At 42.1% G+C, this 17,946-nt stretch overlaps 1 protein-coding gene across 2 annotated transcripts; it reads left to right on the forward strand.

Annotated features, from left to right (window-relative positions):
- Positions 1-956: 956 nt before the first annotated feature.
- metap1d (methionyl aminopeptidase type 1D (mitochondrial)) lies at positions 957-7,044 on the forward strand. Of its 2 annotated transcripts, XM_086204927.1 has the most exons (11): positions 957-1,014; positions 2,241-2,407; positions 3,154-3,303; positions 3,376-3,524; positions 3,846-3,888; positions 4,008-4,171; positions 4,272-4,369; positions 6,069-6,116; positions 6,259-6,337; positions 6,417-6,525; positions 6,870-7,044. In XM_086204927.1, the coding sequence occupies exons 1-10, from the start codon at positions 975-977 to the stop codon at positions 6,499-6,501; spliced, it is 1,023 nt and encodes a 340-aa protein (XP_086061053.1). In that variant the 5' UTR covers positions 957-974; the 3' UTR covers positions 6,502-6,525; positions 6,870-7,044. The 2 variants fall into 2 exon arrangements, with proteins under 2 accessions (XP_086061053.1, XP_086061052.1); XM_086204926.1 differs by having other exon boundaries at positions 6,417-7,044.
- The last annotated feature ends 10,902 nt before the right edge of the window (positions 7,045-17,946 follow it).

Consider the following 17,946-nt stretch of genomic DNA (forward strand, 5'->3'; position numbering starts at 1 on the left):
AATAATAGCACAGACGTAGAATCTGATGTTACACCATGACTTCAGAAAGCCTAAAGAATCCAAGGAAATTTCAGAAATCCATTAAACCGTTGTCTGCATGCTAAGAGGTGTTTGGGATTCAATATATTGTCAAAAATCTGGTCAAGCAAGGAATCCCTGTGTGTGTGTGTGTGTGTGTGTGTGTGTGTGTGTGTGTCTGTGCGTCTGTGTGTTCTTTGCTCTTATCTAATCCACCTCCAGCTTTGTGGGATTACAATATAAGCATTGGCATTAGCAGCAGTTGTTAGTACAAAGTCGATTATTATGCCAGAGTATATTTATTGTAGTGATTGATGATGACCGTCGACACTGTTGTGACTCATGTCTTCAGCTGCTCCCGTCGTTGCGTCCGAGGCAGGGCTCTAACTGGCTCTCATTTACTGGGGCAAGGTAACTGGTATGACGTGCAAGGACAAGTCCAACTATGCAAAACAAGTATGGTGGCCGGTTGAATCCTCTGGTGTGAAGCTGTTTTGAATGTTGTCGTTCATGACAGTCAGCTGTTGGTATGTGACCCAGGGAGAGACCTGAAACGACCTGGGACCTCTTTTACCTCATTGTGTGAATTGCAAACTTTAAACTATAAAAGGGGTTTTTAGGAGCTGTATTCAGAGTCTGAATGACTCTTATTTCTTGTTAGTCCTCCGTGTTTCTTCTCAGTCTATGAACATTTGCAATTATAAACCATTTTCAATGTAAAAGATGACAATTTAAGCAGAAAACATGACCTCTACCAATATCATTGCTTGTCCTCAAATTACATATTTTAATTTGATAGTATAATAATTTCCCCTTGTTTTGTTTTCCAGTCTATGTTGTCTTTTGACTTGTAAAATCCTGGGGGGGGGGGGGGGGGGGGGGCACTGAAACAGAGAACTTCAGAGGAATTACATCATAACCGACTCTTGGGACTCCCGCACCACGTGACCGTCATCATGGCGGCGCACTGCTCCTCAGGACTTGTTTCAGGATCAGGTACTGAACGAGAGCCAACTTCCCATTCACCTGGAAACTAGCAATAGCGTTCGCATGGAACCGAGTCCCTCGAGTCCTCGGCGAACGTGGAAACGATACATTTATTTGCTACATGCTTTCGTTTTGCTAACTGGTGTTAGCTTGCTAGCGAACTTGAGCTATCTTTAGGCTAGCATGGGTAAGAAAGGAGTTGGGCTTGTCCGCTGAAACCTGCGTAGACTTCAGTGTCACTCTTCCACCTGCTAAATCACAACGCGGATGAAACTGCGCTCTCATCATCTACTTGGAATGGCCACCTTCTCACAAGTAACTACTGTTTATCGAAACCTGCATTCAGTCAAACTTCATTTATATCCTTTAAACGATTAAATGCAATTTATTGTGTTTGTGAGAAAAAAAAAATAATGCGAGACGAATGCACGAAAGTTAGTTTATTAAAAGAAAAATAGAGCTGGGTAGTTGGGCTAACATAAGATAGTGCAAGCAACATAACAGTAGAATATTAGTTAAATGCTGCATAAAATCATCTATAAAACAGCGTTAAGTTTGTATTGACGCTGCGTGACACGTCTAAATCTCATGTTTATTATTGAGGTTAAACCTTTATCCCCCTCGTACGCTTACAAATATATTAACATTTATCGAGTTTGGTGTGTGGTTTTGTTCCATTTATTCGAATCACAGGCGGTCCAATATTTGCGCAAGACCTGTTACCATTGCAGATGAAGTGCTATGGTGTTGCTGAGATCCCCCAGCCTGCAAATGGAGTCCACTGACTTGAAAAAACACCTTTTATCTGTTACAGAACTCAACAAACATCACAGCATTTCAGTGTGTTTTCCTGTTAATGTGAATAATGACACAAGATGAAGAATCCCTTCTAATATTGGGAATCTTATTTCAGTTCAACCATCAGACAAAATAATTACAGCATGATGGTTTTTCCAAAAGTCTCTAACAGGGATGGGAATCGTAATGTCATCCGATCATATTCGTAAAGTAAGTACCACCAGAAACTAGAAAGTAAATATTTATAATTACCGGTAGTCAAAACACAGACAATGAAAGCACATTGTTGTCAATCATTCTTTCATAGTTAGTTAAAGAGAGAGCACTGGCGGTTGGAACCCCACAACGTCTGATCATTAGAATTCACTTTCTAGCATTTATTCTTTACTGCAGAACATCAGTGTTTCATACATCACATTTTCGTCCCTCTTCTTCAGGTCTGGGCGGGTTTCTGCGAAGAGCTTGCTGCCTAGGAAGCGGAGGTTCCGCCGCAGCCCTGCTGTGTCGGCAAAATCGTCGCTTCTTCTGGAGGAAGTGGAAGAATTCTCACTCTCACCATGTCGTTCGCCCAGCTTCTGTTAAACCTGCCTATGCAGTACCCAAAGTAAGACTCTGCCCCCTGATAGCACAGTTGTAGCTTCACATGCTCCAAGGATCAGAAGCCCCGCTGTTCCAGTATATTTTAATAGACCAGCATCGGTAGAAACAAGCTTTTTCAAATGTTTTTTACAGAACCCTCCAGTATTTCATTCAAACCTATTCATTCCTTTCATTATTTTTTTCTTCCTCTCCATTCGATTTCCACAGCAAACTGCTTTCAGTTTAGGCTGTCCTTAATGATTCAATCAAGACAAAGCAATAAAAGAAATCTCACTTTTCCATGTCTCTGCTTGTTGAACAGATGGTTTGATACGTTTTTTTTTTTAGCCTTTTACTCATTAAACTTGGAATTAAACTCACAGCAAAGAGTTTGGAGTTGTTAACTTTAATCTGTCACTTCTTGGAACAGACTGCACAACAGGAAAGATTCAGCCTAGTGTCTCCTGTTCATTTCGTTTATGAACTGTGCCTAAATTTTGGCCATTATTCCGTGTAGTGCAGTTGATTCAATTCCATTAATTTTCAGTGTTACAGAAATTGGAGCAACTCCTGGATTATTGAATCTAATAAGAGACTAATCACTGGAGATTTGCTGGACTGGAAGAGCTTGGATTAACAGATGAATACATTTTTACAGCAGCTCTCCTCAGTTTTGAATTGAATCATGTTATCTTCCTTTTGTCTTGTATTATCCACCCTGTTTTATAATGCAATTGGCCCTCTCCATGCTTTCCTCCCTCCTGACCGCAGCACATCGTGCAGCCAGACTATGTGGGCTCTGGACTGGTCCCTGAATGGCCGGACTACATAGAGATCAAAAATCAAGACCAGATTAAAGACCATGCCAGAGTGTGTCAGCTAGCTAGACATGTGCTGCTCCTAGCTGGACGCAGTCTCAAAGTAAGTACTTGGTCACTACAAGTATTTGTCATGAAGTAGTACATCATGGCCCTCACGATTTATGGCCTCCAGGTTGGCATGACAACAGATGAGATAGACTTCATCGTGCATCAGGAGATCATCAAGCACAACGCCTACCCCTCCCCTCTTCAATACGGGGGCTTCCCCAAGTCAGTCTGCACGTCTGTCAACAACGTGGTTTGTCATGGCATACCTGATAGGTAAGTGGGCGGAGCCTTCCCTCAACAACCATTCTGCCAAATGAACCCAGCCAGTGTGAAATGGATTTTATGCATATCTTGTATTTCTGTCTATTTTTTTGGGAAGGGACTTGAACTTTGGTATTTTTTCAGAGTAATTTTGAAAGAGAATTAATTACTGGAATTCAATCTTGGATAAATGAATGAATACAAATTGACACATTTTCCTATCAAAGCTGAGACGTGGTTGAGTGGTGTTGTGTTATTAAAAAAATGACAATCAGACTTGTAGAGATGTTCGGGATCACGGTTAAAACTGTTCATCTTTTGATATTCTCACAGTCGGCAACTTCAAGATGGTGACATCATCAACATTGATGTCACGGTAATCCACACACACACACACACACACACACACACACATACACATTACACGCAGACACAAAGTCGTTGAAGCCAGAGCAACATTGATTCCATGACTTAACTTCTGCCAATATCCTATAGGTTTATTTGGATGGTTACCACGGCGACACCTCTGAAACCTTCTTGATAGGTCAGGTGGATGAGGCTGGGCTGCGATTGGTGGAAACTGCCAGGCGTTGTCGAGATGAGGCCATTGCTGCCTGCAAGCCCGGTGCACAGCTCTGTGTGATTGGAAACACGATTAGGTGCACACACACACACACACACGATTTGATTTATCATATCATTGTATAATGACACATGTAATTGTTTTTTTGTAATTATTATGTTTGTGTACTGCTGTAGTGAAATAGCTCGTGCCAGTTCCTTCCAAGTGTGCCCATATTTCATTGGACATGGAATAGGCTCCTACTTTCACGGTCATCCTGAGATCTGGCACCACGGTACGTCTGCCGTGTGTTCAGACTGTGTGCACGCCTCATTTGTATTTGCTCATGTGTGCATGTGTAATACCACAGGATAGTCTGGGTCCAGGGTTATTCTGTATGGGTTTTATCCATGTACTGCTCAAAAAAATTGAAGGCAATGCCTGAATCAAACATCAGATAATGATGAATGAAATGAAAACATGTTGGCGTTGGATGAAACCATCTACGATGTCACAGAGGTGTTTAGTTGGATTCAGCTCCAGGGAACAGGCGGGCCAATCAATAGCTAAAATACGTCTGTCATCCAGGAACTGCTGACACATTCCAGCCACATGAGGCCGATCCCTGGCACGCACCAGAAGGAGCACAGGCCCACTTGTGGATGTCGGACCTTCATGCCACTCTCATGGAGTCTGTTTCTGACAGTTTGGTCTGAAACGTGCACACGAACGGCCTGCTGGAGGTCATTTTGCAGGGCTGTGGCATTGCTCCTCCTGGTCCTCCTTGCCCAAAGGAGCTGTTAGTGCTCTTGCTGCTGCGCTGTTGCCCTCCTATAGCCCCCTCCTACTCTCCTGTCTCCTGGTATTTCCTCCATGCTCTTAACACTATGGTAGGAGAGCTGGTCTGTGGCCACCAGCTGCAAAACCTTTCCTTAACAGAGGTTGTCCCGCTGATTGCCGCTCCTTTCCACATGTTGTCTGGACCATTTGCAAAACCACTGATGATATTGAATCCTATTCATTATTGATTCCTAACTGGACAGATTGATGTCCCAGAGGTGTGACTGATTTGGAGTCGCACCGGGATGGTTATGTGTTGCCTTTCATTTTTTTGAGCAGCTGTACCAGGGCTGGATCGTGGCTCGGCCAAAATAAGTCCGCACAACCGATTTGTTTGATGAAGGAGCGTCCGTTACTTGTTTGACCTCGTCTTCCTCCATTTAGAAATAATTGTTTCACTGCTTCCTCTTCTTCTATGGCGTTGCTACAGTGTTCTTCTTCTTCTTCTTGTAATACGTGTATACAGTAGGCGAGAGGGTCAAAAATCATCAGTGTTAGTGGTGCGTGGCGCTGCTTCACACTGGTTTTGTTTTTTTGTTTTTTTTGCATTGATTTTTATTTCGTGCGTCTTTGAATTTTATTGTCATTTTTTTATTTCGCGAAATTTCGTGACGCGAAATTTCGTAACACCCCTCATATTGAGATACTATACTGAATCAGTACTTGAATGCTGAGACAGTATCATGAAAACATATTGTGGTATATTACTGTATGGATGTTATTGTACAGCCGTACTGTATACCACTTATTCTACTAGTCATAGAGCATGTTGATGGACCAGGTGGTTAGATAAGTATCTATCTGTCTGTCTGTCATGGCTTTAATTCATTTGTTTCATCATTTCTGGATTGTCACTATGAACCTACACTTAATATGTTTCCTTTTCTCAATTTGGGTGGAAGCTTGTTGAGTGGATATGGGAAGTGTCATGTCTTGTCATGAAGGGTGTTATAGTCACACTGAAATATATAAAAATATGTTTTCATTGCTTTCGATCTCATGATTCCTGTCAAGATCAGTTGTTTCAATTTGAATCCTGTTACAGGAGTGCAGTACTTCTCTAGTTCTCAGATTAACAGATTAGCATGTGCCAGAGACCTGTAATTTACAACTGTGATGCATCAACATGAAAGCAGACATGCTCTCTCTCCTAGCTAACGACAACGATATGACCATGGACGAAGGCATGACTTTCACAATAGGCAAGTAGCACACCCTAAATGTTGGTGTGTAGATGAATGCGACACAGAGTGAGTCGGAGTGTGTGTGTGTGTGTGTGTGTGTGTGTGTGTGTGTGTGTGTGTGTGTGTGTGGGAGAGGCTGATGTTATCTGCTCCTTTGCAGAGCCCATACTGATGGAGGGGTCTGCAGAGTTCAGAATCCTGAAGGACAAGTGGACCGCGGTGTCTGTTGATGATAAAAGGTGTGTGACGGATGCTTTCACTTACGTTACTGACTGAAATTAGCATGCGTCATAAATCTTCCTGTTCACTTTCCTACAGATCAGCCCAGTTTGAACACACAGTGGTCATCACGTCGGATGGAGTGGAGATTCTCACTAAACTACCAGAGGAGAGCGATCCGTGACCTGTGCTGACCTCTACATCACCTGTAAAGACATTTGTTTACTTAAGAAAGTCCAGAAATATTTCATTTGGACATCTTCTGGTGCAATTACTGTACAGTTTCTATTTATTCTGAAGGGATTGTATCCAGAGAAAAATGTTCTGGAGGTGAGTTAAATGTAACGTATGAAGTGCAAGTTGTGACAGTCAGGAGGGACTTTTACTGGTAATGTGATGAAAGCAGGGGTGTAGCATGATGGCGCATTGATTAGCAACGCTGTCTCGTTACGGTCAGGAGGTTCTGGGTTTGAGCCCGCTAGCTAGCTGGGTTGCGTGTCCTCCCCGTGTCTGTGTAGGTTATTATTCAGGTGCTCGAGCTTCCTCTTACAGACATGACCAAGATGCGGCATGGCTCTAACGTGTCTGTGGATGTGGATGCAAGTGGGAACGCCCAGATAGACTTGGCTCCAGCCCCCTGCCCCCCTCAGCAGGGTAACCGGTGCAGTTCATGGATGGAGCAGCACAACTGTAAACTGTTAATATTTAATAAAATCTCATCATTTCACTTGCTCGTTTTTGCACTCTTTTTAAAAAAATTGCATCACACTTCATTTGTGAAATGGTGCTCAAATCCTTGTCTGGGCTTCCGCGTAATTAGAGAACACTAAAGCAGAGGTTTTGGGTTTTGGGCCTTTTTATTTATAATTTAAAGGTAGCTCTCTAACTTTTGTGTCAATATGAACACCACAGATGAATCAGGAAAATATTAAATGAGCTATATTTAACATAAAAGTATTTAATACCTCATTTGTGCTGTTTAACTCAGAAAATCTGCCGCTTGACATTCTGTGATGAACCATTCAGCCAGTAGATGGCAGCACACTGCTACATTCTGGTCATGGAGACGCAGACCAAAAGGCCACATCCCCTAGTAGCTCTACACTGATAAGTATGTGGCCCATTAAACCTGAGGGCAAATCACACAACTGTGACTCCCAACAAGTCAAAGCCAGATGTTAATATCACTACGGTTTCATGAATCTGAAGCGAGCGTTAATAATGGATCCCTGCCTGGGTCCGAGGCGAGGTTATTCAACAACTGCTCAAACTATGAAAGATCAATAGAGTGCACATTTTTCCGCCCAACAAAAAAAAGATTACAAAACAAATAACCCAAAGCTAGAAATGCTGCTGGGGGGTGTAAATTCCAGACATAGCAACAGTTTTTGCCCATATCTTGTCTACTGGTGGGTTTAATAAAGGAAAGTATTTGGGATCAGAGCAGATGCATTTCTACTTCACCTCTCCACCTCTGTGCTCAGTAATGAGCCATTTTACACCACATTTTTGAAATTTTTCACTCTGATTCCAGCACAAAAACAATAATTTCACACTTCATTGATTAATCAATAATTATTTTCTGATTTTCCTGAATATATTTTTGCCATGCAGGGTCTAAATCAGGTTGGATGACAGTTGTTGGACTACGTTCCCCCACATCATTTATCTGGGATAGATGTTTTATTTCAGCCTGCATACATCACACATTAGTATTAAAAAGTATATTATTAAAAGTTGCCTATCCAGTCCAATGTCAGAGTGATAATTTAAATGTGTTGGTTTTGTAATAACCATTTTTAATGTGACTCAGACAGAGGGGTGTGGTGAAGTGAGGATGCTATGGAAGAAAAAAAAGAAACAAGGCGAAATTGGATTCCAGCCTACTGGAGGGTGTGTTTTCACTTCCTGCCAATGTACTTTTAAGGGTGTGTGTGTGTATGTGTGTGTGTGTGTGTGTGTGTGTGTGTGTGTGTGTGTGCGTGTGTGTGTGTGTGCCCGTGCATGCCCGCCTGCCTGCCTGCCTGCCTGCCTGCCTGCCTGCCTGCCTGCGTGCTCATGCCAGTGTGAGGGTGGGGCAGGAAGGAACAGACAAATAAAGGTAGCTAAGCTGATCTGGAGTCTGGTCATGTCCATCCAGGAGATGATTAAATGTATTTTAATTGTATTTGTCACATATAATAAATGGACTCCATTTCTATAATATTTTCCCGGTCTACTGACCAGGTGAAGAATCTCGCATTAATAGCGAAGAGGTCTTAAGCGTTGTCAGCTCTGGAGGAGGCAGGGTTCAAACCAACAACCTTCCTTTAATTGGGTGACCTGCGCCACACAGGGACAAACCCTGAAGGCCCAATCTGAACTGAAAGATAAGGAAGATCTTACATGCAAGTGAACTCAAGTGCACCATCTTTATTGTTGCTCTCAGTGTTAAAGGGCTATGTGTTGAGGCAACACACCCTTTCTTTCAGTTAACTGTTGGACAGGGTGTGGTGTGTGATTGTGTGTGTGTGTCAAGCTGAAAGACAGTGAACTTCCTGTGAATCAGTACAGGATTCATGTTTGTAATTCTGAATCCATAAATGACGCACAAATCTGAAACGACTTTGTCAGCAACAAGAAGTCAAAGTTAGTTGCTTTGTTTATCAGTCTTCATTGTACCCTGGGGGAATTCTCCTTCACATCACTGTGTGACAGATTGTAAATCAGCCAGGAAAGCGCAGGCAAAGAGGAGATGGTGGATGTTAGGAGGAGTAAAATCTGGAAGGAGGTTAAGATTTAGGGAGAAGCGGGGAGTGGCAGGGTGAGGTGTTGGATTGGGTTCATGAATTCGCTCTCGTTCTTCATTCTTTCTCTGCATGTTGGAACTCATTCCTGGTATCCCATCTCTCACCCTCCTCTGAATCTTTCTGTCCAAGGACGATACTTTCTCAGCGCCGTTTGTCTGAAAAACTATCAGGCTGATTTTTTTTTTTATAAAACTTGGCGGTCGGGGTGGAGCATAGGCCAAGGAGGAACCCAATGAATATTGTCATGGATACACACATTATTTTTCACTTTCTTCAACATAGCAGGATGGGGCATTTGATTTGTGGAATGTGGAGTCAGTGACATCATACACAGGGTGGGAAAAATGTCTGTTTAAGTCACAATTCCTCTCTTCACATAGATTTTTTTTTGTCCAGAACAAATAGATGATTGTCCTCTTTCATGCCATGGAACTTTTGAAACATTATACTGTAGACACCAGAGCTCTCCTGATTTAACTCCTTATAGTTCCCACATTCATGACACCGTGAGTAAATACGGAGGTGATTGTGGGTATGATCTTTGAGTAATAAGGTATCTCTCAGCTGAATCTTTGTCTCACTCAGAAACTAGTGCACAATAGGGGAGCACATATCTCCACCAACGCAAACCGATCGATATGAGCAGCAGGCCGCCATCTCCCCGAGCATGTCATGTCAGACTTGTCAGAGTGAGAGGGAAGTGAAATCTGTGAATATTTGGATTTTGCCTAAAAGGAAGGACAGATGTGACCGCTGTGGTGTATATGTGAATATTGTATTCCCGTGAGAACATATGATATATATATATATATATATATATATATATATATATATATATACATATACATATACATATACATATATATATAATGATGCTGTACATCATGTAAAGACAACACTTTGATGTAAATCTTATCTTTCAAAAGTAAATGCCCCCCACACAGCACTGTCAGCCATTCTTGGTGGAGATGCTGACAGGAAGTCTTGTCAGTACTCACAAGAATGCTGAATTTTCCCTTTGATTCATCTTACTAAAACAAAAAAGCTCGAAAGCCGGCAGAATGAATGACGTATTTTGCAAATGACTTCATCAGGAATGGGATTTTTGTAAATCAAATCATGTTTATTACTTCCTGTAACCACTACGCAGCACTGTGTGTTTGACTTAAATTTAGATGGCAGACATCCACGCACATTTACTCTCATCAAACTCGGAAAGTTTGGAAAAGATCTGACAGTTTAGAGTCCAGGGCGGCACGGTGGTGCAGTGGTCGGCACTGTCCCCTCACAGTAAGAAGGTTCCAGGTTCGAGCCCCGGCTCCAGGACAGGCTCTTTCTACGTGGAGTCTGCATGTTCTCCCTGTGCCTGCGTGGGTTCTCTCCAGGTACTCCGGGTTTTCCCTGGCCCTGCGATGGACTGGCGACCCATCCAGGGTGAACCCTGCCTCTCACGTGAAGGCTGCTGGGATAGGCTCCAGCCCCCCCCCCCCCCCCCGTCACCCTTAAAAGGATGAGTGGAAGAAAATGGATGGAAATCTAGATTCCTCTTTCAACAATACCAGCTCTCAAAATCTGGCACTTCGCTGTGGTAACACACTATCAGAGTAACACATTGCCATGTTTTTAAGGTTTTTCTGACCTTGTTTCTGAAGGTTCTTGCCAACATACTAGGAAGGCTAAATCCAAGTGTAAACAACTTGTAATTTCCTATTGTTGCAAGGTTTGTCATGGATTAATGTGTTTTACCTTGGCCAGTTCTTCACCAATCTCTTATGTTTGTTAAAAATCTGCCTCAAAGTTTTTGCGTCATCTGATAAACAAACAGACTGACAGACTGAAACTGAAATCATTTCCTCCATTGTGGAGAAAACTAAGCAGTTACCATCATGTGGACAATGTGTGCTCACCAAGTGCACTTGTACCGGTTTATGTAAAGAGATGGGGGATTATTAATCCAGTCATCGAGATTATTTTCTCTCTTTGTTTGGTGGTTGCTAATAATTTCTGAACTGTGAGCCAAGCTGAATGATAATCACTATGATAAAGGCGTGCGTGCGTGCGTGCGTGTGTGTGTGTGTGTGTGTGTGTGTGTGTGTCTGTGTCTGTGTGTGCGCGCGCGCTCATTTTCAGTGAGCTCATTTACAACAATGTCCAAATGATTTATACCATATCTGGCACACAGATGACCTATAAAAAGGTTTGTTGTGAATGGTTTTAATAATTCTAGTAATTCTACTCCAATGAACGATGGAAACAAACGAACCTGCGCATAAAACACAACACTCTACCATCTGCATTCCTTCACACCTCCCACCACACGTGAGGATCCCTTTGTTGGGGAACGTTAACATATTTACTCTCCTCTGTGTTGTTTAATCAAACAGTTTCTGCATGGATTCATGTCTTGTGCTCTATCCCAAAATGTCATATTCCAGGTGTGGGTACATTCAAGAGTGAGAGTGAGACTGTGATATATCACACTTACCTGAGATTTTACTGAGGAGCTCCGCTGGAATTCCTGGTTTCCTTGCTGACCTCTGAAACGAGAACATATTTTCAGACTTGTGGAGGCAGATCTGTCTTACACATGCACGGATGAGTAACACTCACAGTATAGGAACAGTAAAAGCAGCTGCAGGACACATAAGAACAGCTGAGTTTGTTGCTTTGGAATTGAAGAATCACTTTACAAGAGCATGTAGCTACAGGCTGATTGTGAGCAAGGGAACACCTGAAGCTGAGGATATCTCCCCCATAACAGCATAGACGCACGGTCGGAGCAAACAGGAAGAGGAAAACAAGAGGAATGTTTGTCTTCCTCAAACTTAAAGACTTAACAATAGAAAAAAAAAATCCTCAGATTCAAAATCAAATAGCTCGAGGCACCTCATGTACAAATTTGTTCTTACACATCATTGGACATTTGGACAGGAAGCAAAGCCTGATGCTTATTTGTAACTCCTTTTTCCTGTGTCCCTCTTGTAACTGTCAATCATCCAGGATTTCAAAGACTTTAATGTTTCAAGATGTACACAATCGATGCCAGGAGCAAGGAGTTACTCTTCAGGTGTTCCTTCCTGTCTGCAAGACAGGATCAAGGGTTACAAAAACACCCAATGTGTATAAGAACACACACACGCACACACGCACACACGCACACACGCACACACGCACACACACACACACACACACACACACACACACACACACACAAAAAAACGTCTGTGGGCATAAAAAAATTTAATGAATGAGGCCCAATGATGTCGAATTTTTTTCTGTGGTTGTTCTGAAGTTAATGAAGCTTTATTTTTTAATTTTTCTCCAAAAATGAATAAATAATCAAAGTTAATATTTCAAGAATATGACAAATTATTACAAAAAACAGAATGAGAAGAGAAAAAGCTAATTTCAACATTGAAAAAAATGATATTGATGTGATCCATTCAATTGGGAATCCTTTTAGTTCTGATCAGAATGTTAACTATTCAAAGACTCTGGTTTCCTTGAGTTCTATGAATTCTATTTCCATTCATGTATATTTTAGTGCTGTTTATGTGATATTGTATGTATAAGTAAGGGGAAGCTAAACGCTAACACGGTTTAGCAGCGACTGTTAACCAGCTCCATTTAATTTATTAGCATGCTATCTTTTGCCAACCAGCTCTGAATGCAAAGTGTAACAAAGGCTCACAAATGTCTGCAGAGCCATAAAACTAGGAATTGGATGACATACCGTATCATGTAACATTTAGCATGTAATGCTAATGGTATGGATGCTGGAGAGAAGTCACTAAAGTGAATTGGGATTTTTCCACAGCGGCCAGTTTGACATGTTATTGGTCTCCTCTTATTATGTGGGCCAGGATCCTGGTACTGTTCCTCCTGGCCCTTTTAAATGGAAAGGAGACATTACCCCTGTGATTACCTTGCTATTACGTGTCAAAATGGCTGCTGTGTAAAGGTCCTATTGGCCTGAGGGCACATGAATGCTGAGGGCTACAAATTTCATTGTAAGCAATTCAATAGTTGGTCAAGTTAAAACCCAAGTGCTCTTCACTGAGGTCACCAACATCGACACTGTCTGCGACCAAAAACATCTGTAGGCTACATAAAACGTTGCGCCTGGTCATCATGAACATGTTGAGATATTTTTTTATTTGATGAATTTAAACTGTGACCCTCTGGTGACAGTTGGGAAAAGTGGCGGGAACCACAACGCCAGCCCTCCAAATACCCTTCGTGAGACAACGAATTATGCAGATTTCTAGAATTAGTCTTTGAGGCTGTTTTTGGACTCAAATCAGGCACCCCGGAGTCACTGTGTGTGTCACCAGTGACAGTTAATTTGCAAGAATGTGCGTGTGAGTGCCAGAGGATGAATGTTGTAAACTGGAGTCACCAGACTGGCGCAGGGAGGTTTCCCCCTTGACTGACACTTACAAGTTGGAAAACTTGTTTTTTGACCTTTTGACACTTTTATCAGCTGGAATGCTTCTTTCTTCTCTTTTAACACCATGGAAATATTGTTGGAGTGGTGATCTTGTGCTCCCAGGCCACATATAAACAACCAAAGTTTTCCATGCATCCAAGTGTTTGAGTACTGTGTGTGTTTCTAAAAGCTTCTCTGTGTCCTTTGCTACCTTTCACATCTTCCCTGTGTCTAAACAACCGCAGCAGACAAAATAAGGGCAGGGGTGTATTGTTGAGTAGTGTGGGTGTATGGATCGTGTGCATTGCCCCAGGCGGCTCCGAAAGGTCTCTGATAAATGGTTTCTGTCTGCCTCTGTTGTCTTCTGAGATTCACACTTACACACAATCACATAAACACACACACACAAAGCCCCCTCTAACTATGCTCAGGCCAGACAAAAACCTTTATTCAGCTGTGAGTGTGTGTGTGTGTGTGTGTGTGTGTGTGTGTGTGTGTGTGTGTGTGTGTGTGTGTGGTGGTAGACAATATCTTCCAATAAGAACAAGTGCTTTATTTCTTTATTGGTCAGAGGAATCCACTCGTAGGAACTACACATTACCCAAATTCTCCTTTTCATACAGCAGTTTTAAGAAAGACCTGAACTAGCATGAGAGCCTGCATGGTGCCAAGAATAGTGATAGAACTATTTTCAGTAGTATGATATGATTTACACTATGTGATATTTATATTCCCAGCTTTCATGTGAGGACCGGGAATATGATGAGCAGCAGAGTTCACATTTAGTTTTCCTACTTTGACTTTGTTCCGTCCCACAGACCATAAAAATACTGTCAACAGTAGGAGCTGAACTCAGTATTGTGTAGTCAGCAAAAACAAAATCGGGGATAGGAAACTCTCTTGAGTAGTGCCAAAATGAATAACGTAAAGGTGGAGGGATTTCTCTGACAATCGGCACAAATTCCTCAAAATTCCACTGGAACAGCTCAGTATTCATGTGTAATAGTGTGCATGACTGTCTGCATTTGTGAGGGAAAAAAGTACTTCGACATTGAGGACGTCCTCACAAAGGGAGGACTTGGTGTGTGCATTTACGCGTGTGTGTGTGTGTGTGTGTGTGTGTGTGTGTGTGTGTGTGTGTGTGTGTGTGAACTAACAATTGCCTTGTAATATATAGTCCTCTCTAGCTACCCAGCAAGACATTATGCAGGTCTTTTTTGTGTTGCTGCCAGCTGTGAGTTATGGACAATTCAAATGTACTGATGTGTACCCTGCATGTGTGTGTGTGTGTTTAGCATTCCCAACCCCTGCAGATACTGCTGGGACTTTTAACTTTATGGTATAAAGTTTAACAAGAATTTTCTTCCTTGGTTACTTATATTTTTGCATTCAGTAGATATAACTTCATTGTATTACAAAATATTCTTAATGGGCTTTATACTGTGAAGCTACTTGAGTACCACACTGTGTACAAGTAGGATCATCTCACTAAATAATAGTATCTTTAAAACACATTCTTATTTATGTTGGAATTTTCAAATCAACAGGCAAAACAATGCTTCATAGTAGAAAGGAATGCTACTTTGTAATAACATTAAATAACCAGAAGAGGTGCCGGCAGTGTTACAAGCAAGGCTTTGAGGTTGTGGGCCACTTTGGCACAGCAGCACTTTTAAGGTAAATGCTAATATTAAGATGGTCACTTTGATAATATGCTGCTTTGTTGTGTTTTTCCATCCTTATATCTCGGTTCAACAATTTTACATGGTTGCAGCAACTCAAACTGCACACAAATTAAAATTCAAGCTGTTGATGGTATTAAATCTAGAGTTGAAGGCTTGAATCGCAAAGGTTGTAAGCATTGAGTTGAGGGTCTGAGGACAGAGAGTTGTAGAACTTCCATCCGTTCATTTTCTTCCTCTTATCCTGTTAAGGGTCACGGGGGGGGGGGGGGGGGGGGGGGGGGGGCTGGAGCCTACCCCAGCAGCCTTCGGGTGAGAGGCGGGGTTCACCCTGGACAGGTCACCAGTCAATCACAGGGCCAACACATAGAGACAGACAACCATTCACACTCACAGCCACACCTACGGTCAATTTAGAGTATCAATCAGCCTCGTCCCCTCTTGATGTCTTTGGACTGTGGAGGAAGCTGGAGTACCAGAGAGAACCCACACAGGAACAGGGAGAACATGGAGACTCACACAGAAAGATCCCGTGATGGAGCCGGGACTCAAACCTTCTTGCTGTGAGGCGACAGTGCTGACCACTGCACCACCATGCAGCCTGAGTTGTAGAACTTTGTACAGAAAATAAAGCCAACCCCTCGTGTCAAATTGGGGTTTCAGGCTATAGAAACGAAATATAATTTGACAATTTGATTTGAAAAATTAATCTTGAGGGGCACATGAACATTTTTATCAAATTTCATAACAATTCATGTTGGGAAGATTTTTAACTTAACACCGCAAATATTAACCTCATGTGAAAAAGGCAGTATATGTGGAAAAAAATGAAGATTAACGAGCACATGCCTCTGCCAAGGAGACTACATAGATACAGAATATGACAGGAGCCTGGGGACTGAAGTAGTCACCTAACCCATCTGAAAAAGAAAAAAACACAGCAAGCCATTTTTACCAGGTTAAAGAGATCTGCCCCAAATTAAATTGTTCTTTGGCCCATGTTACACCCCTCCTCCAAGTCTGGTGGAAATCAGCATCATAGTTTAAAAATAATCTCACTAAAAGTTCAGCAGCACCAATTACAAAGCCCCCCTTGGGAGAGGTAATAAAAGTGGGCTGAAAATGGAACCCTGGGTCACTCCAGATATGCTCATCAGGAACTGAGAAGCGGGACACACATCACCTGCTCAGGTGTCATTATTCTGAAAACTTTTCTTCTTTTTGAAAGTCTTGACTGAAGGTTTCATAAAATACTAATATCTAGAAGGGCTCCCAAAAAACACCATGGCTCAATGATTTATATTTAATATTGCAAACATTTTTTGGGGTACTTAACTACATTTGAAAGACTTCAAAAGGATCCATTGTGGTTTGAAGATCCAGAATGGAAAAAAAAGGCATACTTATGTTTGAGAGACATCAACAAGGATGTTGTTTTATAAGTTAAAATAAAAATCTTAAATCACAAGTTAAATCTTTCCCTAGTAAATGTAGCAGAATAGAATAGAATAGCTAGTCAACACGGTTTTGAACCACCTGGACCCACCAGCACTGGAACCCCTCCCACAACTAGTGTCCTCTCATATTACATCCTCTGGCCAGGGCTGGAACACACACACACACACACACACACACACACACACACACACACACACACACACACACACACACACACACACACACACTACAAATTCAGGAGGTAAATGTACAAAAGGGGGTTGAAACTGACCCAAGGGTGTTACAGCGGAGAAGACATCAATTACTCCTTATTGATTGTAATCAATATGCTCATCAAGAAGGCTAGAGAATCTCTCACTGCCTGCATTGTGCCGTGTGTGTGCATGTGTACGCGTCCTTGTGTGTGTATGCGTTTTTTTATGTTTTAGTCATGACAGTATAAGTCTCTGCTCAATCAATACTGTGGATGAGAAAAACCATAGAAGGAATGTAAAGTGGATGTTCGTCCCTGCAGTGTCAGTGGATTGATAATTGATTACTCAGCTCTGTTCGGTCGTGGACGACACACACACACCAGCCTCTCCCACATACTGTATGTTTGTGTCAGACACATCCTCTGAAAAGAGCACCTGCTGCTTTTTGATGTTGATGATTATTTTTGTGCATAATTGATATATAATGTTTGAAAAGGTATTTAAACTCAATCATCTGGGTTCTTGCTGGTTTGAATGGGTTGAATTTTAAATGAAACCTATGACCTTTGTAAGACAATTTGAATAGAATTGACTGCATATCCTTAGCCATATTGGGGAAGTTAAAAAAAAACCAACTGTCACTTGGTTGCTATGGGTACACAGTTGCAAGCTAGGTGTTTTCCAGGAAGTTAACGAGGGCCTGCAAAGTCATTGACAGTTGGTTTTGATTTATTTCCTTCCGCATGGTTGTGGGCGGCATGGCTCAGAGGTCGAGTGGCCGTCTAGCAACCGAAGGGTCACTGTTTCAATCCTCACTTCCCCTGGTGACCATGTTGAAGCATCCTTGAGCGAGATACTGAGCCCCTAATTGCTCCTGATGGCCCTGTGACGGACTGGCGACCCATGCAGAGTGTGACCCGACTGTCACCCAGTGTCAGCTGGAATAGGCTCCGGCCGCGACCCGTAAAAGATAAGTGGTACAGATAATGGATGAATGGTTGTGGGACTACTATAAAATATGGCTGCCGTGCTTACTAAATTTTCCTTAATCGCATTAAATGGAGAAATTATTGAAAC

This window comes from Aulostomus chinensis, chromosome 5 (genome assembly GCF_037954235.1).
Source record: "Aulostomus chinensis isolate RoL2024-O1b breed Wild chromosome 5, RoL_Achi_v1.0, whole genome shotgun sequence".
NCBI classification, from domain to species: Eukaryota; Metazoa; Chordata; class Actinopteri; order Syngnathiformes; family Aulostomidae; genus Aulostomus; species Aulostomus chinensis.